At 44.4% G+C, this 21230-nt stretch overlaps 1 protein-coding gene across 1 annotated transcript in view; it reads left to right on the forward strand.

The window, feature by feature from the left end:
* The window catches only part of LOC113903994 (formin-like protein 20), a 101981-nt gene extending 81363 nt beyond the window's left edge, over positions 1-20618 (forward strand). The window contains exons 6-7 of the mRNA XM_027560643.1: positions 10795-10948; positions 20214-20618. Of these exons, the coding sequence (XP_027416444.1) occupies positions 10795-10919 (125 nt within the window). The 3' untranslated portion in view covers positions 10920-10948; positions 20214-20618. The remainder of the gene's footprint in view (positions 1-10794; positions 10949-20213) is intronic.
* Positions 20619-21230: the final 612 nt, after the last annotated feature.

Consider the following 21230-nt stretch of genomic DNA (forward strand, 5'->3'; position numbering starts at 1 on the left):
GTAGCAGAAATAAGGGGGAGGCTGCCTAGTTTTTGGCGTCTGGAGTCTCAGGGAAACAAGTGTGTATACATTAGAAAAGAGGAAACTGTCTGAACCAGTTGCCTGTGGAAGACCCAGAGCAGGAGTCCTGGGCTGCACTGAGGCTGGGTTCAGGCCTGTGGTCGTGAATCTAAAGTGAAACCAGGTGGCTGGGTTTGTAATTTCCTCTAGCAGCTGCTCCGGAAGGCAGAAGAAAGCAGATGGGCCTTTACCAGCAAGTGTCACTTGCCACCAGTAATGAAAATTACATGCAAGCAGGAGAGGGGGTTAAAACAACATGAACGTTTAAACAGAATCCATCATGCTTCTCATCGAATGTTAGCTGCTACCCCTCACACCTCTGTCTCTTACTGGGGCTCTCTGAGTTTCCGTAAATGAACTTGCATCAAATATTGTCTTAGAACCAAGACGTTCCACTGACCGTGTCACACCTCTGGGCTTCAGAACAGTGAACCAGGCCAGTGAGATCCTCTAGAGGAGAATCAGGGGTGTCTGCCTGGAGACAGAAGACAAGCCAAACCCCAGGTCTGGAGAAGGCTTAGAATCCACCGACTTGCCTGTTCACCTCTAAATAGGAAGCCTGGAGAGGTTACAACATTCATGCACAGCCAACAGTCAGCTTGTGTTTATTTGCTCAGCAGACACGTCCTGAGAGCTCTCTACATGCAGGCTCTGTTCTCAGGCTGCAGGAGGCAAACACATCTCTGAAGTTGAATAGAGAGAAGGAAAAGGACATGTGTGTAAGCAAAATGTTCATATGGTCTGACACAGGGATAACACGATGGAGAAAATAAAGCCTGCTAAGGAGTGGCGCTCAGTGTGGGGAGGATCTAGAAGAGATCCAGTGAACTTGGAGGATTGCATTTGGGGAGCATGTGAAGGAAGGGAAGGATAGGCACCCACAACCCCCAGAACTCTTCATGCTCAGTGTTTACTGAACTACAGATGGAAGATGGTAAAGCTGTCTCCTCTGACTTGGACTGTTTGACACACAGAATTTGGTTACAAAGTTGATTAAACATTGCTTTATTGGAAACACTGCACCAAGGCATAAAAAGAAAAAAAGTCTATTATCAAATTGTTATGAATTCACAGCTATTATTTCCACTGTGTCAGTTGCTTCCTTTAGTATTTGAAATTTTAGGGACTTTTCACTACTTATAAACAAAGTTAACAGAGACGTTGAAGGCACACAGATTGTCAGTTTCAGTGGATGGAGAGATACTAAAATAGTACCCCCACCCCCCAATACAGCTGCTAAATGGGCTCTCGGTCCAACAGACTCTTCTGATGACATAGAGGCTATTTCCATATCACAGGATTGTCACATGAGCTTTTTCCAAATATAAATTCACCTCTCTGCCAAGACACCGTGACATGATAGCTGAACAAGTCTGGTATTAAAAGCAGTGGAGACCTTTAGAGAGGGAGGTAAGATCACAGTTTAGAAGGAAGCTTCCCATCTATACAGAGTCTACATAGACGTGTGTGTCCACCCCTCAAAGTGCAACCTTTCTGTCTATTTCAGGGAATCTAGAAATCCACAAACAATTAGCTTACGTTAAGGTAAGCCAATTCCAAGTAGGCTACTTCATTTTTGTTGTTCATTCACCAAGTCCTGTCCAACTCTTTGTGACTCTATGGACTGCAGCATGCCAGGTTCCTCTGTCTCCTGGAGTTTGATCAAATTCATGTCCATTGAGTCGGTGATGTTAACTAGCCATCTCATCTTCTGTCACCCCCTTCTCCTTTTGCCTTCGATCTTTCCCAGCATCAGGGTCTTTTCCAATGAGTCAGCTCTTCACATCAATGGCCAAAGTATTGAAGCTTCAGCTTCAGCATCAGTCCTTCCAATGAATATCTAGGGTTGATTTTTTTAGGACTGACTGATTTGATCTCCTTGCTATTCAAAGGACTCTCAAGAGTCTTCTCCAGCACCACAGTTTGAAAACATCAGTTCTTTGGCACTCAGCCTTCTTTATGGCCCAACTCTCACACGCATACATGACTACTGGAAAAATAATAGTTTTGACTATATGGACTTTTGTTGGCCAAGTGATGACTCTGCTTTTTAATATACTGTCTAGGTTTGTCATAACTTTCCTTCCAAGGAACAAATGTCTTTTAATTTCATGGCTGCAGTCACTGTCCACAATGATTTTGGAGCCCAAGAAAATAAAATCTGTCACTGATTCTGCTTTTTTCCCTCTGTTTGCCATGAAATGATAGGACTGGATGCCATGATCTTGGGTTTTTTGAAAGTCAAGTTTCAAGTTAGCTTTTTCACTCCCCTCTTTTACCTTCATCAAGAGGCTCTTTAGTTCTCTGCTTTCTGCCATTAGACTGGTATCATCTGCATATCTGAATCAAGATTGCCAGGAGAAATGTCAACAACCTCCAGATATGCAGAAGATACAATTCTAACTGCAGAAAGTGAAGAGGGACTGCCACAGACTGGGTGGCTAAAACAACAGAAATGTATTTGCTCAAGTCTGGTAGGAGAAGTCCAAGGCCAACGTTCTGGCCAATCTGGTTTCCAGTGAGGATTCCCTTCGTGGTGTGCAGAAGGTTCCTTCTTGCTGAGTTCTCACACGGCCTTTCCTTATGCAGGCATATGAGGTAGTGGTGGGGAATATGTGTGTGTGTGTTGGGGAGAAAGCTCTCATGTCTCTTCTAATAGGGACACTAATCTTTCAAGTCAACACCCCCACCCCTCATGGCACCCCACTCCAGCACTTTTGCCTAGAAAATCCCATGGATGGAGGAGTCTGGTAGGCTGCAGTCCATGGGGTCACTAGAGTCGGACACGACTGAGTGACTTCACTTTCACTTTTCACTTTCATGCATTGGAGAAGGAAATGACAACCCACTCCAGTGTTCTTGCCTGGAGAGTCCCAGGGATGGGGTAGCCTGGTGGGCTGCCGTCTATAGGGTCACGCAGAGTTGGACACGACCGAAGCGACTTAGCAGCAGCAGCAGCAACTCCCTTTGAAGCTCTGTCTACAAAAACAGCCACACTGGACATTAGGGCTTCAATATTTGAATTGGGAGCGGGGGAAGCACAATTTTATAACAGGCACCTATTGAACCCTGAAAAGAGATTTAAAAAATAAGGTGTCTAGTGAAAGAGGAGTTAGCATGGTCTTTCTTCCTGAAAGTTCCATGAAAGACATCTGGGGGTGTGTAACTTTCTTGAAATTATATGCAAGGTTGTCTTGGCATCTGTTCTCGGGGTGGAAATAGTGCAGAACTTCCATCAGATGTTCAAGGCATATGTGACTTTGGGAAAGTTAGGAACCACTCAGAGAAAATTCAAGAATAAGAGCACAGCAGATGCAACTGTAAATGTAAGAAGAAATAGTAATATTTCAATGGAGGAAACATGACTCAGCGTTTCTCATACAGAGCAGAGACAACTTTGCAAGGACGTCAAAGGCATGGTTTTGGACCTAGTGGGTCTAGGCTCAAGTCTGTTCATCACTGAGCAGAAGCATGACTTAGATGAAGTTCATCAGCTTCCTGGGGTCTATCACAGCATCTGCAAGTCTGGCATGTCGGCTCAAGTTGGTTGAGTGCTGCCACCACCGTGCTAAGCAGTTCACAATGTGCATATACACCTCGTCCATCCGATGACCTCTGGGGGCAGGACACAGGAGCTGTGACCTGCCCGGCAGGGTATTGTGGAAGTTCCCAGGTAGCACGTAGTACATGGTCTGCAGCAGGGAGACAGCCTGGCGCGGCTGGCCTCCATCCCACTGAAATGGAACAATTACGTCATCACCACCACACGATCCTTCCTGTTCTGCTCCCCTCTCTGATGTCCTGGACATCAACAGACACATAAGAGGCTTTTTTTTGGTCTATAATCCTGGGCTCTCTCTCCGTTTTTTTTCAAACTTTGTATTTGGTATTGGAGTATAGCCGATCAACAATGTTGTGATATTTGAGGTGAACAGTGAAGGGGCTCAGCCATACATTCACATGTATCTGTTCTCCCCCAAATCCCGCTTCCATCCAGGCCGCCACATTAGATTGAGCAGAATTCACTGTCCTGTACAGTAGGTCCTTGTTGGCTATCCATTTTAAATGTAGCAGTGTGTATCCCTTCTATGTGGAATCTAAAAAGAAATGATTCAGATGAATTTACAAACAGAAACTGACTCATGAACTTAGAGAAGGAAGTTATGGTTGCTGAGGGAAAGGATGGGGGAGAAGGATAATTAGGGAGTTTGGGATGGACACAAGTGAGTGTTTTACTGCAGCCCAAGTGACATCCTGGAGGATGAACCAGGATGACTGAACCAGACCTAGCGGGGCTCGGGGGTACAGGCCTGGCTGAAGGACCACGGGTTGGGCTGATCCTTGCAGGAGTTTGACTGCAAGACAGAAAGCCAGTGTGGAGAATGTAACGATGTGGCGCTGAGAACGATGAAGTGATGATTACTGAGAAGAGACCAGAGGATACCCACTCTGAGAAACCTGCCCTCTCTTGCACTCTAGTGACTGTGTTCTCAGGGGCTGGCCACGGCTGCCAATAGATGAACATCGATCCTCCTGGGCCAGTGCCCCTACGATGCCTTCGTGTGCCTTCCCGTATGTTGTGTTTAGCTGCTTTCACAGACTTAGACACTGGAGAGACACACAGAATTTGTACATAATTTTCCGTTGAAGTCTGGATCTCAAGAATGGATGAGATTAAATCACTCAAAGCAGGAGACACTGCCCCCCTGTGGCAAGACTGTGAATTTTAGGGATTGTACTTGGCAGAATAAGGCAGTTTGAGTGTTAATTTATAAACCAGGATAAATGCCATATTATGAAATCACAGTGAGTCAAAAGACTGTCTATTTTGTGGGGGAGGGGATGAACGACACTAAAAAATTAAATGAAAAGGAACTCGTACCTATCGTAAAATTCCAGTGCGTCCTAAGTCGCTTCAGTCGTGTCTGACTCTGCGACTCTATCGACTGTAGCCCACCAAGCTCCTCTGTCCGTGGGATTTTCCAGACAAGAATACTGAGGTGGGTTGCCATGCCCTTCTCCGGGGGATCTTCCCAACCCAGGGATCAAAACTGCATCTTTAATTTTCCTGCATTGGCAGGCGGGTTCTTTACCTCTAGCGCCATCTGGGAAGCCCATACAATTCCAGCACACAGTGTTTTTGTAGAGGGTTTCAAAGTACACCCCAAGGAGCAGTCCTGAAACAAGTCAACAAACTGAAGCAAACTTAAAGCATGTGACAAGGCTCCCCACCCTGAAAATCCCAGAGGCCTCTGCTGTGAGAGGCCCCCTCCCCTGCGAGAAGCCCCTCCCGTCGTCCAAGCAGAAGAGATGCTCCCTGCCTGTGCTTCCAGAACATCAAGTATTCTGAATAGCAACTATTGGTGATGTGAAATTCGAGGCAAAAACAGCTGATTTAAAATTGTTTCCGGTCATTTTTCATCTTCCAAACCAGCGATGGAAGGCATAGGATGAAGAGCTGGAGGCCAGAAGTGAAAACAAATTTATGCCTGGGGAGACCAAGGGCATGTGAGAAATTTCAGGAAGGTCTTGTTTTCACTTAGAGTGTTTGTGAACCTCCTGAAGTCCAGGGATCCCAGCCCTGTGACCCTGTCCAGCCGGTGCCCCTAGCCTGCCCCCTGCTCCAGCTCTGCACCTGGGGGCCCACAGGACTCAACTCCAGGAGCCTGGGGGAGATGCTCCGTTACAACACACCGGTTACTGGCTTCACTCCCTCCATGAGTGCTGGCCACATTTCCTGGGATCAACTCCCTTGTTTCAGGTCCTGGGCAAACCTAAGCTGATTTTGAACTTACTCTGGACTATGTCCTGGCTTTCATCACTCGCTCCAGGACAGGCCATGGAATCCTCCACGTGACTGTCTGCGAGGCCTTGTCTCACTTATCCAGCAGATCTTTGTGAAGCAGTAAAAGTACCATTGAATGAAATCTACCCCACCCAGGAGCCGCACGGTAAGGAGATTTAGGGAGATTCCTAAAATGCTGGGAGTAAGGGTCCCCATGGCTTTTCTGCTTAAGCAAACACACCCACTCTCCATGAACTGAGCCATATTAGGTAGTAAGTGAAGCTCAAAATATCTGAATCACGTTCATACTCTCCAAATGAGTCATTTTTTCCAAACCTATGTAGCGTTTTATTGGCTTTAAAGATGTTTTCACTAGTTAAAATGACAATAATACTGTTTCCAGGGGAAGAACTTTTTATTAAAGAGTTTAATGATCCCAGACACTCATTACTTTTCTTTCTTGAAACACAGAACCAAAACATTTCCATCTCGTCCTAAAACATTTTTATGAAGCTAGCTCTCTTTGAATGCCATCGTTGACTCCGTGAAGATGAATCTGAGCAAACTCCGGGAAATGGTGAAGGACAGGAAAGCCTGGTGTGCTGCAGTCCATGGGGTCACAAAGAGACAGACACGACTGAGCGGCTGAACAACAGCATCAGTGTTCTCCACCACTGAATTTAGACAGAAACCTCGTAATTCAGAATCAGATATAACATACTTTGTGTTGACTTAAATATGTAAGGATATATTTAAAGTAGCTTATTTTCTGTACCACAGAGCTATACAACATTCAAGTTGACATTTTAAAGAATCAAAATACAGAAGCTAAAAGGTAAGAGGGTTAATTATTGTTAGTTGGTCAGGAATCAAGTTTAAGACGCACACACAAATATATTCAGCCAAAGATGGCTGATACTCTTCACATCTCAGGCACCATTGGAAAGCATTCTGATTTGACAGCATCCGAAGCAAACTTGCGGATGCACTTTCCTTGTCGCTGGCTGTTGATGAGGAGTTGGGGATATACTATTTCATCTTAGTTTTTGACTCGTGTGCATGTGGTGCCGGCGTTCTGCTGTGGACTGAAAGCCTGTGTTCCCCAAGTCCATATGTTAATGCCCCAACCCCCAGTGCAACTTGGGGCCTTCAGAGGGAATTAGCTCAGGAGGGTGGGGCCCCTGTGAGTGGGGTTTGTGCCTTTAAAAGAAGAGACACCAGGAAGTGACCTCGGTCTGCTTCTGCCACGTGAGCACACAGCCGGGGGCAGAGGTCTGCAAGCCTCAAGGACAGCACCTTGACCTTGGGTTCCCAGCCTTCTTAAACATCTCTTCTGTGAGCCTCCCAGCCTGTGGCATTCTTGTTACAGCAGCTCGAGCCGAATGAGACAACAGAGAACTAGGGGAGCCTGAGAGGAAACGCGCAGGAGAGGGTAGAGGATGGCTGCTCCTGGCTGCCCAGCACAGTGTGGACGCTACCGTCTTGTCACTTTACGAGCCAGAAAGTCTGCCACTGCCCCAGAGAAGGTGCAGGTCGGCCGGGCCCTCCCTGAAGTGCTGGAGGGTAGCAGCTCTGCGAGTGCCCTGTGGTCAGCACAGGCTCATACGGCTGGAGGGGCCTGTTTATTCCCATTTGTTCTGCCCTTTCCCCGCATAGAGGGAGATTAAGCAAGAAGAAGAGGAAAGGAATACACATTTATGACATAGACTGGAGCCACGGACACACTTCCCCATGAATCTGCTCCTCACCCCAGCAGCCCACGAGGTCTCAGTTTCTCCTTCCTCTGATAAAAGCTGGGGTGCTTTCTACAGTCCTTTCAGGCACTGTGAGGAAGGGTTTCTGTAACATTTATGGACAACTGTCGATGGGAATGTACTATGTATACTGCTATTCCTCTGGAAAAAAATGTGTCCTCAAAGTAATGTTTATTCAGAAGGAGAAACCCGCTCAGGAATGCAGCTGGGTGGCCACTCAGCCTGAGCCTCCTTCACTGTCACCACCAGGCTTGTCTGTCCGGAGGAGCCTGGGCCTTCAGGCCCACACACGGAGTCTGGGAGGTGACAAAGTTTCCCTCTATGACCAGACTCAAGTCCTCTGAGCCCCCTCTGGCCCCCATGGAGAAACCTGAGCAAACCTAGTCCGAGGCCAACACCCAGGTGATACCTTCAGCACTAAGTGAGTGCTTGCTGGGAAACCAGAGCTGGCCAGAGCGCCTCCTGTCTGTTCCAGAGCCCGGGGTCTGGGCTTCGCAGGAGGAGCCAGACCTTGGTAAGAAAAATACCCATTAGCAAAGCCCCACAGCCTGGCCTCAGGGATCGACTGCCTCCTTCCTCTGTGAGGCTCTCCTCCCCTGCCTCCTGAGCCCCCCTCGCCCCTCCCTGCCTCCCTTCCCTTCAGATACCTGGTCACCTCTGAGCAAATCCATGTGGAGTTCACGTCACTCTGGACTCTCTCTTTTGTCTGTTTCTATGAATTTTGACTAAAGGTAGCCATCACCATTCCAGTGTTCTTGCCTGGAGAATCCCAGGGACGGAGGAGCCTGGTGGGCTGCCGTCTATGGGGTCGCACAGAGTCGGACACGACTGAAGCGACTTAGCAGCAGCAGCAGCAGCCATCACCACAGTTAAACTGTGGAACAAATGCAGCATTTTAAATCACCTATACTCCAATAAGAGGCCCATGTGGCTCTGATGGTAAAGAATCTGCCTGCAATGCAGGATACCAGGGATTCAATCCCTGGGTGGGGAAGATCCCCTGGAGAAGGGAATGGCAACCCACTCCAGTATTATTGCCTGGAGAATCCCATGGACAGAGGTATAGTCCATGGGGTCGCAAAAAGTTAGACACGACTGAGCAACTAACACTTTCACTTTCACACTCTGGGAAAAAAAAAAGAAAAGAAACCACAGTGGGACAAAAAAAGAAAATCCTGACTTCTTCACTTATGAGCTCTGTGACTTGGACAAACTTTGGTTTTATGGATTAAACCTTTCATTTTATTTACTTAGTGAGAAAAAAAAATTGCTTGTATAAACCTGCCAGAATCCTCTGTCCATGGAATTTTCCAGGCAAGAATACTGGAGTAGGTTGCCATGCCCTCCTCCAGGGGATCTTCCCGACCCAGGAATCAAACCCAAATCTTTTGCATTGCCTGCATTGGCAGGTGGATTCTTTACCACTAGAACCACCTGGAGGGTCCCAGAAAAGATTATATTTTATCTTTTTTTTGGTATTAACTTGGTAGGTTGTTATTTTAAAGGAGAGGTCACAGAAATGAGACAGTGCGATTCCTATAACATACAGGTTAGTTTGAAGATGCCTCCCAGCTCTTTAGGGCTGAAGACTGACGATGCTCATATTCAGACAGGCTAGAAATGAAGCCTTGACTGCCACAGTTGCCACTGGGACCCACCCTAGTCTAAGAAAACAATTCTGAGATCTCTTTTGCTGAAAAGAAAGAGTTCTTTGTGTTTCAACCATTCAAGGCGGCTCAACCTGCCCATATTACGACACCATTGCTATAGTCATAGATTCCAGGAGAAGTTTCCAGGGAAGAACAAAGCTGGAAGCTGAGATTAGAGAATTCCAAAGAGCCTGAAGAAGACGGTTCATATTAAATATGCCTGACAGTGTTAACTTAAATAAAAATGAGGACGTAGCTGGTGAAAATATTTTAAGTTTCCTTTCAGAAGCATGTGCTGGAAGAAGATGAGAGAGATATTTTAGTGTTTCTTTCTTTCTCCTCTGATTCAGGATCAGAAATCCAGCAAGGTATTTACAAACCATGGTCAAAACAAAGATAGTTCAGATGTGGTTAACATGTATGGTTACCATGCTTTTTAAAAATGTGTGTTTTGATGGCTATATTTTGGAGATATTTTTAATAATTTTAACATCTAATAATCATCTGCATTAAGATATTTTAAAAGTGTAATCATATCCAAGCTGTTGTGGAGCACCTTTATATACTGCAGTCTTTTAAAAATTAATTTGTAAACTAATTTATCAGTCATGAAAACAGTGTTAAGCTGATCATTCATTAGCATGCAGCTTCATCTTTGTGTCATAAACAAGTGAGAAGGATGCTTATGCATATTTATTTTTTCCTTTTAGCAGATCAAATTCTGTACAGTAATACTGCTAAACCCTGATTTGTACACCTTTAGGTGACTCAGTGGTAAAGAATCTGCCTGCTAGGCAGGAGACGTGGGTTCGACCCCCGGGTCAGGAAGATCTTATGGAGAAGAAAATGGAAACCCACTTGCCTGGGAAATCCCATGGACAGAGGAGCCTGGTGGGCTAGTCCATGAAGTCACAAAGAGCCAGACACGACCAAGCAGACATGCACAAAAATTGTATTTGGAAAGATAAACTATGTTCCTTAAAAATGTCTCTCTGATATTTTCTTTCAATTAACAGATATAAAGGGGAAAAAAAAAGAAATGTGACAGCTGAAAAATATAAAAGAGTCTATTTATTAACAACTAGTTTATAGATCAAGTTGAAATAATGAGCTGAAGAAACTCCTGGCAGACGCATAGGACTTGTTTACGTTCTGATTGCAGTTTAATAATTTGCTGATTGCATTATAACCACAGCAATATTGCATTTTAATCACATGCATACATTTAGTTAACAAAATGAATGCCTTTAAATCACAATTTGATTTTTGCTAATACATAACCAGTTCTTTCTCTGTCCCTGCTCCAATAAGGGTCATAATCAGTAAGCATGGTTTGAAATCAATTCTTTTTGGTGAACTCCCTAGCCATTGCCTGACTCTAACCTACTAAAGGCATTATCTTTCACACAGATGTGGAAAAATGAATAACGCTTCATAGAATAATGTATAATAAATTGGGAGCATGCCTCATCTAGCACAAACCTGCAATGTTCCTTGTGTGACTAAAAGCCACAATTACTCTGGCTGGGCATTGTCGTCTCTTCAGATGCTGGACACCATCTACCTGGTGCTGAAGCTGTGAAGCCTCCGAGGACCAGCAGCTGGACGAGCTGTTGCAGAAGGGGACCCAGGCCACTTCACCAGCCCCACTCAGCTCTGCAAGCACCGTGAGGAGTTTACCACATTCCCCTCCCCATGAGGCAAGCATTGACTCATTTTTGTTTCTTTTTTTCTTTTGTCAGTGCCATTTGGCTTGTGGGATCTTAGTTGCCTGACCAGGGATCGAACCCATGCCCCCTACAGTAGAAGCAAGAAGTCTTAACCACTGGGCCTCCAGGAAAAGTCCTGAGGTTTTACTCAGTTTTGGTGGAAAAGATAAGAAAGCAAAAATGACTCATCATCCTCTGCCCAGAAAATCTCTGCCATTTTATTTATTTCTGCAAACTTTAAACTTTTTATTTAGTATTGGAATATAGCCAATTAACAATGTTGTGGTGGTCTCAGGCGGACATCAAAGGGACTCAGCCATATATATACATGTATCCATTTTCCCCCAAACTCCCCTCCCATCCAGACTGCCACATAACACTGATCAGAGTTCCATATGAGATATAGTAGGTCCTTGTAAGTTACACATTTTAAATACAGCAGTGTGTACATGTCCATCCCAAACTCCCTAACTATCCCTTCCCCTACCACCTGCCGGCAACCATAAGTTCATTTTCTAGGGCTGTGAGTCTGTTTCTGTTTACTAAATAAGTTCATTTGTATCATTTCTTCTTAGATTCTGCATGTAAGGGGTGTCATATGATGTTTCTTCTCTGTCTGACTTATTTCACTCAGTATGACAAGATAAAATGAAAGTGATACACCTGTGGTAGAAAACTCAAACAATGCAGAGGGGTTTGTAGTGAAAAATCATTACTTTCTATTCATTTCCACCTCATTCTCTTCCTAGAAAGACCCTTCCAGTGCAGTTTTCTAAAATAGAAAAATATTATGTTACTTCTTTAGACCTGAGATGTGTTTTTTATGATAGGCCTGTTCTACTTGAACTATATCACTAAATTATAACAGCGTCAGGCAGTATCATCTCATTTTTACAGATGAAGAAACAGATTGGATGGCTGAACTCACCCAAAGTTATATGGCTGGGAAGCGGTGACCAGGCTTTGTGCCCAAACCCCACAAGTCCAGTTATTTTGCACTGGATGGGTCAGGGGGCCATCAGAAACAGGAAACCACACCAGTTATTTTAACGAAAAGAATTTATGTAACAACATTCACTAGTATTTAAAACCAGGAACCTCAAAAAGGTAGACACTTCTTCCTGTCTCCTGGACTATGAAAGTGATGGTTGGAGCCCTGGGCACTATATTGGACCTTGGGGTAATCTTAAAGATAGAACCATGGGACTCAGAACTTTTTCACTTGAGAGTGAAAAAGCAGAAAATCTCAAGTGACTGTGGAGTTTATGTGTGACAGAAACAGATGTTTATCTTGCTTAAGTCACTGTCATTTGGAGTTTCCTTTACATGTAATTCAGCATAATCCTAACTATTTATGGATACAGGATTCCATGAATATTTAATACGTTGCCTCAGATCATTCAGTTTGTTGGAGCATAGCTAGGACTCAAATCTAAGATGCACTCTTCTTCTGTAGCTCATAAAATATGAATAACAACACATAATATATTTATATCATTCATGTCAGTTCATTAACTCAAGCTTGCTTTCAACAACTCCATTGGCATAATTTATGGTACTTAAATGAAGTAGCAGAAAAAGACTAAATATTAGGATCAAAGCAGGATAAGACAGTGTTTTCCTTTAAAGTTTAAACCATCTATTATCTAGATCACTGATTTCTTTCTTTCTTTTTTTTTTTACATTTTTAAACTAGGATGTGGTTTCCTCTCCGCAGTCAGCTTCATCCTTACCAAGCTTCCAGTGACTGAGTTTATGAAAGAACACAGCCAGGTGGCGCTAGTGGTAAAGAACTTGCCTGTCAAAGCAAGAGAAGTAAGAGACGCAGGTTCAATTCCTGGATCAGGAAGATCCCCTGGAGAGGACAATGGCAACCAACTCCAGTATTCTTGCCTGGAGAATCCCATGGACATAAGAGCATGGCAGGCTACAGTCGATGGGGTCACAAAGAGTTGAACACGACTAACTTAGCATGTAAGCACATGGAAAGGTGCAGTAATTCTGAGCATTATAGCTACTGTTGCAAGTCCTGTCTGGAGCTGCTGGGGGCTCTCTGTGACTTCTGGGTCAGGCGCTGGTCTCCTGCAGGACAAGCTACTGCATGCGTGGTAATGAGGCTTCAGGGCTCAGAGAAGAAAACCCGCTGAGAGGCAGAAAGCTCGCTCAGTCCTTTTCTTGGAATTCACCTGATTTCCATGTTCTTTGGAGTCCTAGGCAGGATAGATTTTTGCTGATTAGCCTTTATTAAGGCGATGGCACCCCACTCCAGTACTCTTGCCTGGAAAATCCCATGGGCGGAGGAGCCTGGTAGGCTGCAGTCCATGGGGTCGCTGAGGGTCGGACACGACTGAGCGACTTCACTTTCAACTTTTCACTTTCCTGCATTGGAGAAGAAAATGGCAACCCACTCCAGTGTTCTTGCCTGGAGAATCCCAGGGACGGGGGAGCCTGGTGGCCTGCTGTCTATGGGGTCACACAGAGTCGGACACGACTGAAGCGACTTAGCAGCAGCAGCAGCCTTTATTTTATATTTCAAGTAGAAGAGTCTAAATCAATCATCTGAAAAGACCACATGTTAGAAAATGTAAATCTAAGCCAAAATGACCAAAAAAAAAAAATTGATTTCAACCTTCCTAGGTACATTCTTACCTTTTTCATTTATATACTCACTTTTAAGCCATCTTAGGTATTTGAGGATGTCAATAAATTGATATAGTAAATTAGTATAATTAACATAATTATAGCATAATATAAATTAAACTGTATTTTGTTTGACATTTAAACATATACTGGTGAGTTAGGCAATGATTAAAAATTATACCACTAGGGCTTTGATTTAATTAGTGTTCTTGAACTTGAAAGGTACAGTTGCTAGGTAATAAAAATGTTGAACTGAAATCATTTAGTCACTTCAAAGACAAGGACCCTTTCTTTAGTCCCATATGATATTTTAAAGTCTCTAAAAGGAGAGCTGTTGAGAAAGGGCAAATGGGGTGGGAAATCTGACTTTCTTTATGGCCATGCCACAACGCACGTGAGGTCTTAGTTCCCACGCTAGGGACTGAACCCCTGACCCCTCCATTGGAAACTCAGACTCTTAACTACTGGACTGCCAGGGAAGTCCCTGGGTGGGAAATTTTAAATGCTAATGATTCAGCTCTTAGTTTGAAGCTACTTTAACCTGGTGAGAAGGTGCAGAAACACTGGGGCTGGCTGTGGAGGTATCCGAAGATGATGCAAAAGGAGATGAGTGGAGAGGAGCATCATGGGAAGGCACGGGAGGATGGATGTGGCTGGAAGGATGTGCGAGTACCAGTCCAACAGCCCTGGGACTTACGTCAGCATCAAAGAACCTAACAGCCCGGGAGAGGGGTAGCAGCTTCCTTTGGGCTTGGTGACCAAAAAGGTAGACAATCCAGCCTGGAGCACTTCTGAGAATAAGGGGAGTCTCTAAGTTTAAAAAAATTGAACTCCCAATGGCTCTATTATGGTGGCAGACTTGTAAAATAATTGCATTAAAAATTATGTTAAAATGTACATTTTCTAAAAAATAAAAAATAGCATATATTTGCATATATTAAAGAAAAAACTTAAGCTACTTTATACTGATTATCTGATCATTAAAATGACAAGAGCAGGATCATTATTCTTGGTATATATTCAAACACTTCAATTTTTTGGATCTATCTTTTTTTTCTAAATACCATGGCACTGGTACTTCTCTGAAGCATGTTTTACAATTTTCTTATTTTATAAAGTTTTTAAAATGAAAATTGCCTGCAGATGTGGGCACAGGGGAAAGGATTCTGAGTCCCTTGTACCTGAAGGGAAGGGAGGGGATGGCAGAAGGGCCAGGGGGCATTGCTCAGGGCCCAGGTCAAAGGGTGGACTGAGTTTCATTTTCATCTCCTTCATGAATAACTTAACTTGGCCTCATTTAGAAACTCATGGGCTTCCCAGGTGGCTGAGTGGTAAATAACTTGCCTACTAATGCAAGAGATGTAAGAGATATGAGTTCGATCCGAGTCAGGAGGGCATGGCAACCCATTCCAGTACACTTGCCTGGAGAATCCCATGCAGGCTACAGTCCATACGGTAGCAAAGAGTCGGACACGGCCGAAGCAACTTAGCACGCACAGAAACTCTTCGTTTCTGCGAACAGTTCCAAGAATGACCTGAGATCGCTTTGACTCTACCTTTGTGGCCGCATCTGCCCTCTTCTCTCTGAGCATCAACCCTGCACTTGGGCAGCCCCTGGCCCAACCCACCTGCTTCACAGGAAGCAAGTCGATTTCCTGATCCCTCTATGGGGTGTGGACCCCTCTTTTGACTGTCCCCAGCCTGGGTGCCAGGCTTGGTCAGGATGCGGCTGTCCCTGGTTGTCCCCATGGATATGATCCTCATAGGGTCTGAGTGTCTGGTCACTTTTGGGGCCCAGGTGAGGTCTTCTAGAGGACGAGGGTGGCGCCCACAAGCCCCAGGGTCTCTCCATTGCTTTCAGCATCCGCCAAGTGTGACAGTGGGGCTGGGCCAAGTTCAGTGCAGATGATGGTGTCGGGTATTAACTAACCCAACACCCCTGCAAAGACATCATGGCCCAAAGACAATGACACCAAAATAAACACGAGCTGGAAGTAAGAAAAGGGTAGCGCTGTCCCTCTGATCCTAAAACAGGCAAAAAAAAAAAGTCAGATCTGGCCATAAACCATACAAAATTGAGATTATCAATAAGAAAACTTTGAAAAGTATATTTATAAATGTGACAATAAGCCTCGGCCCAGTATCTTGTGAGGCCCCAACAATAATGTAGAACCATCCCGGAGAGTGGAACATGTACCAGTCAGACACCCAGACCATGAAGACACATGTCTACATCTTTGTAGACAGTGTCTCTTGTTGGCTGTTAGAAAAGGAAAATTCACATGGAAAACAAAAAAGAAAAGAGCAAATACAAATTCGAGCAAAATAAATGATGATCTTCAATGTTGGGTTTTCTAGACAAACACTGAGATTCCTTCTGAACAGAAGTTTGCCCATCATAATGACCAGGCCACCCCCTCCTCCTGGAGATTTGGGGGCCCTTTGCTCTTACAGCTCTGGGAACTGGTATAGCCTGTGAGAACCCCCACATTGTGGGCTTATGAAAAATGCAGCGTTAAGATTACCTAACTTCTTGCTGGGAAATAATCCCCTTCTTGCAAAGCAGTTCTGGACAGATGACTGTCGATTTTATATGTGATGCCTGCTGTGGCCTTCATCTTCATCAGTACTTAATTCAAAATTAAAAGAAATTATTGAGTTAGATGAACAAGTGATTAGAAGCTGTTTTGCAAGTTTTTGTTTTTAATAACAAAAGGCAAAAGTCTCATGATGTTTGAGAACCACTGAAACCCCTTGGAACACAACAGGGACACACAGGCTGAGGAGGCTGGGTGACTGCTGCTGGCAGCCAGGAAGGGAGCGTGCCTTGGGGAACAGCGGACGTCTCAGTAGGGGTGCTGGAAGAAAGGACTGTGGGACTTGGGCTTGTCTTAGATAATTTGGGAGGAAGGTTTCTGCTAAGGCATGAGGCTGTCGGAAAGCAGGGACGACTCTCTGACTGCATATCCTAGGAAATGAGGTCTTGCTTCTAGGGCAAAGCTAGGGCCGGGATCTGTGCAGAAGCCGCATTACCTATCCTGGCCAGCAGAGGGAGATGTTTGGTCATTTGTGCTTGAACGGCAGATGTTCTAAGTAGACAGTGATTTTGCTTTTGCCTTCTTGGGTCATGGCCTCAGAATGGCTTGTCCGATATTGGTGAATGTCCTGTAAATGGTGGGAGTTCCACAGGACACCAGCCTCTCCGTGAGTGCCAAGCATTGGTTATCACTGTTGTGATAGTAATTGTGTCCTTACTATGAAGGATTTTGTACTTTTAAAAAGTTGTTTATTTATTTATGACTGTGCTGGGTTTTCATTGCTGCAAAGGCTTTTCTATAGCTGTGGTGCACACGCTTCTCATTGCAGTCGCTTCTCTTGTTGCAGAGCATAGGCTCGAGAGAACAGGCTTAGTAGTTGTGGCAAAAGGGCTTTGTTGCTCTGTGTCATGTAGGATCTCCCTGGACCAGGGATCAAACCTGTGTCTCCTGCATTGGCAGGCGGATTCTTTACACTGAGTCACCAGGGAAGCCCCAGGATGCTGTACTTGTTAATGGTTATTTTTTACTGTCAGTATGGAAAATGTATTCTTATACTATGTAGATACATAGTTATATGTAGAAACGCAGACCTCGGGGCTTATGTATCTATATGTTTCACTTTGGCAACATGGAAACACCAGTCTGCTTCCTGCCAAATGGCTACATTCAGTCCCTGGTCCTCAGCTTTGAGATGATGAGTGTTGATACAGCAGATTAGAACTAGCTGGCTTGTTTCCCTGGTCCCATGTCCCCGATGGTCCAGGAGTGGATGGCTTTACCACCACCTGTTTCCTCAGGATCCCGAGACAGACTTCTCAGCGACCCTCTGTCCGTGTTGGGTCCTGGCCTTGCAGTGTCTCCTCACCCTGTCTCTGTTCTCACTCGCCTCTCCCCTTCCACATGGCCGGGAATATCGTTTTCATAAAGCACAACTCTGATCATGATGCTGCTTGGAAAGCAAGGAAGCACGCGGGGGACACCACGTTAATCCTGATTCCCTCATGACCTTGAAGACTGTCCCTGGCTGGTTGACATCATCTCGCGTCTGGGCTAACTTTTTAGCCCAGTGTGAAATATTTTTTCTTCCTTTCTCTGCTCAGCACAGTGTGACATTTCCTCCCAGTGGTCAGTGCTTGCCACCTCTCCAAGGGGAAGTGAGTCGCTGGCTCTTCTCAGACCCTCATCATGTGTGTGTGAAGCCTGTGCCCTGCTTGGGTGCCTGGCCCCTCTCAAGATCCTGGTGTGACCAACAAAGGACAGGCCGTGGGGCAGAGGGTTGATGCCAGCACCGCAGCTTGCAGACTCCTCGCACCCCCTCCTTCCACGCCTCCGGCTGCATCTCCCCAGGGGCTGCTGTAGTTATAAGAGCAGGTGCATTTCTCTCCACCCTCATGGCCAGACCACAACCTCTTAAAGAACACTTGTCCCAGCAGGCCCAGCACAGGCACTGGTGTATCATAAACTCAAATATTTATAGAATGTATGAAACAATGTGTAAGCAGAAATTAAATAGAGGCATCGGCAGAGATTACAATGAAAATACTTATGATACATTCTATTAGTACAAAGTCTTAAAACTCTAGTGGGCTGTAAAGTACTGCTAAAGCGGTGGCCAAGCCTCGTCTTGCCACTTTCATAACAACATATTGTGGATTTGACTTCTGATTAGGGAGGCAAACCAAAAAAGCAAATTCTGTTTCCTTGATTAACTTGTACAGGATAATTTCCAGGATGCAACAACTGGCTTCCATCCTTGAAATTCAGAATTTATAACTCATAGGTCCTCAGTTGTTGGAGATTTGGTTAAATACAAAATCAAACCTAATTCAGACCATTAATTACGGAGCTCCTGATGTTCTATTCATCCCTGATAGCTGTATTCTCCTGAAGAAAACTGCATTTATAAAAGAGTTATTCGTATTGGCTTGGAAATTCCAAGTTCTTTGGGATTTTACCCAACTCCACAGTTATTAAACCCTATTTTTCCCCATGTGTTAAGAACAAGGTCCGTTGGGTATTTGCATGGGTTCGCTTGGATTACCTTGCATTCAGCATCGTCACAGATAGGCAGATCCATGAACCAGGAGGAGAGAACACACGTTGCTGTTCCTGCCCAGCGTCTGTTTCTTCTCAGGTCATGACCCGCCACCCTAATCCCCACTCTGCCTTGGTCTTGGCAGGACTGTAAGTCAGTGTTTCCCCATCCTGTGCCATCAGTGGTGACTTGCTGGGCCAACAAGATGCTCTCTCTGCATCACAGACTCTGCTCCCAGCTGTCCAGGTATCTAAGCATCCCTGGCCCAGGTCTCCAGAGTTGTCTAAAGCCCAGGTCTTCAGCGTCTCTTCCATCCTGGGAACAAACTGAGGGCTTGGCAGGAAGTCCCTTTTTCCCTTGTTATGCAGAATGGGTTCCTGTTGCTCATAACAGAGAATCCTAGCTAACACATTTAAGGAAATTTGCATTTAAGGGAAACTATTTTAATCTCAGCATCATCTTAATCGATGTCAAGTGACCATCCTCCACCCACCATCTCATGATGGATCTCTAACTATAGATGGGTCCTCTGTCACTGGGGGTCATCTGCCACCTCCCCCTCAACATCACCCAGCCTTGACTTTTGCATTTGTAAAATGATAATGGTTAAACATCTCATAAAATTAAAACTATTTCCATTTTCTAACCCAACGATGTCACTCTTGGGAATCCAGCCTTCAGAAAGAAAATCACCATGAATTAAGGAGTTATATTAAAGGTATCTCCTGTAAGACTGTTTGCAGGAAACAACTGGAAACAGAATAAATACCTTATTACAAGGACATGGCTGGACTGCGTATGAAATACTCACACCAAAGGAACACATGCAGCCATGGAAAAAAAGAATGAAAATGCTGTCAAGGGACTTGGAGGAATTTCTACAAGATGAAGAAAGTGTTTAACATGATCTTTTTTGTTAGAACAAATAAAAATAAACAAAAAACTCAAAAAAATAAAATTGGTGAAGTATTTTCTTGAGCAAAGCAAAAGCAAAACAACAAAAACAGGCAGTGAGATACCCGTTTTTCATAGACTTGCTGTAACAGCGAGGTTTTTTTGTTTTTGTTTTTTTAAATACAAACTGTTTTTCAAACCACAAAGGACTAAGACTTTTATTTATCTTTTTCTTCTAACAAACATTTCTCAAAAAACAAACTGTTCCTACAGAAAAATCTGCCTTGGGGATAGCTTAGTGTTCACAGCGCATGTTTCAAAGAAATAACCAACTGTTTCCTAAAGTGTGCATCTGGGTATCTGAGCACTGACTAGGGGCTAAGCTTGCAGACTTCGGTCTTTCTGGTCTTCTGGTATGGACGAAATTGGACTGCAAATCCACATGATCATGGCTGCCTGGCACTCATGTCACAAATGAGCGGTGTCCTTATTTCTGGGTGAAGGGAAGGAACTTACGAATTCTGGTCTTCAATTCAAGTGAAATATTACAGTTTAACATGATTCACATGGAGATGTTTGTTACATAGTCTCTTTTAAATCATTGTCAGGACTTGGGTAATTAATTATTTTTCCTTTTTTTGTTTTATAGAACATTTTGCATTGTTCTGTTCTTCAAGCTAATGGAGGAAAAACACCCTGCTGGACATGAGCCACGTTGGACCCACACTCACTGGGCTTGGCAAAGGGTGAAGAAATCAGGAGAATGGAGAGAAATTCCACAGGTGGATGGCAATGTGCCACTTCAGCTCCGCCTGGTGCCTGGCATCCCCTCCATCTGGGACATGGGGACCCTTCTCTAAAGAAACCCAAAAGCTTCAGGGAAATATCAAGACCAGGGAGGGACCAGAGGCCTCAGCTCCCTGCTGATTCCACTTTAAGTCCTGTCCATTGAGAAGGGGTTGCAAGAGACTTGTTAATGTCTCTTGTTTTGTTTTTCTTTTTAGTTGCTTTAATATGGGCATCAGCTACATATTAAAAATAAATATTTTTTATTTTTTTGGCCACATCGAAGGGTATGTAAGATCTTAGTTCCCTGATCAGGGGTTGAACCCACGCCCGCTACACTGTAAGCTTACAGTCCTAACCACTGGACCACCAGAGAAGTCGGAGTGTTTCATTCTTAGTTATGAATTAACAACCAGCAACCACCAGTAGGGTTTCCTGGATGGCTCAGCAGGTAAAGAATCTGTCTGCAACACAGGAGATGTGGGTTCAGTCCCTGGGTTGGGAATATCCCCTGGAGAAGAAAACGGCAACCCATTTCAATATTCTTGCCTGGAGAATCCCACGGACAGAGGAGCCTGGTGGGCTACAGTCCATGGAGTTGCAGAGATGAACTAAATAGCAAATCGCCAGAAGTAAAGTCATACACTCAATGATTAAAAAAGTAAAAAGGAGCAAAATAAGAAAATAATAAAGAAATTTAGTAAGAAAATGATAATACAGACGTTAGCCTAAAACAGTAAAACTATACTTAAAACCCTTAGAGAAATAAGAGATGATATTTTATTCAAGAAAATTATACCATAAGGCACAAAGAGGAAACAAGAGCTTTGTACAACAGAATATGTGAGAAATGAAACTAAAAAACTCAGTTGGAAATTTG

Source organism: Bos indicus x Bos taurus, chromosome 14 (assembly GCF_003369695.1).
Source record: "Bos indicus x Bos taurus breed Angus x Brahman F1 hybrid chromosome 14, Bos_hybrid_MaternalHap_v2.0, whole genome shotgun sequence".
Classification (NCBI taxonomy): Eukaryota; Metazoa; Chordata; class Mammalia; order Artiodactyla; family Bovidae; genus Bos; species Bos indicus x Bos taurus.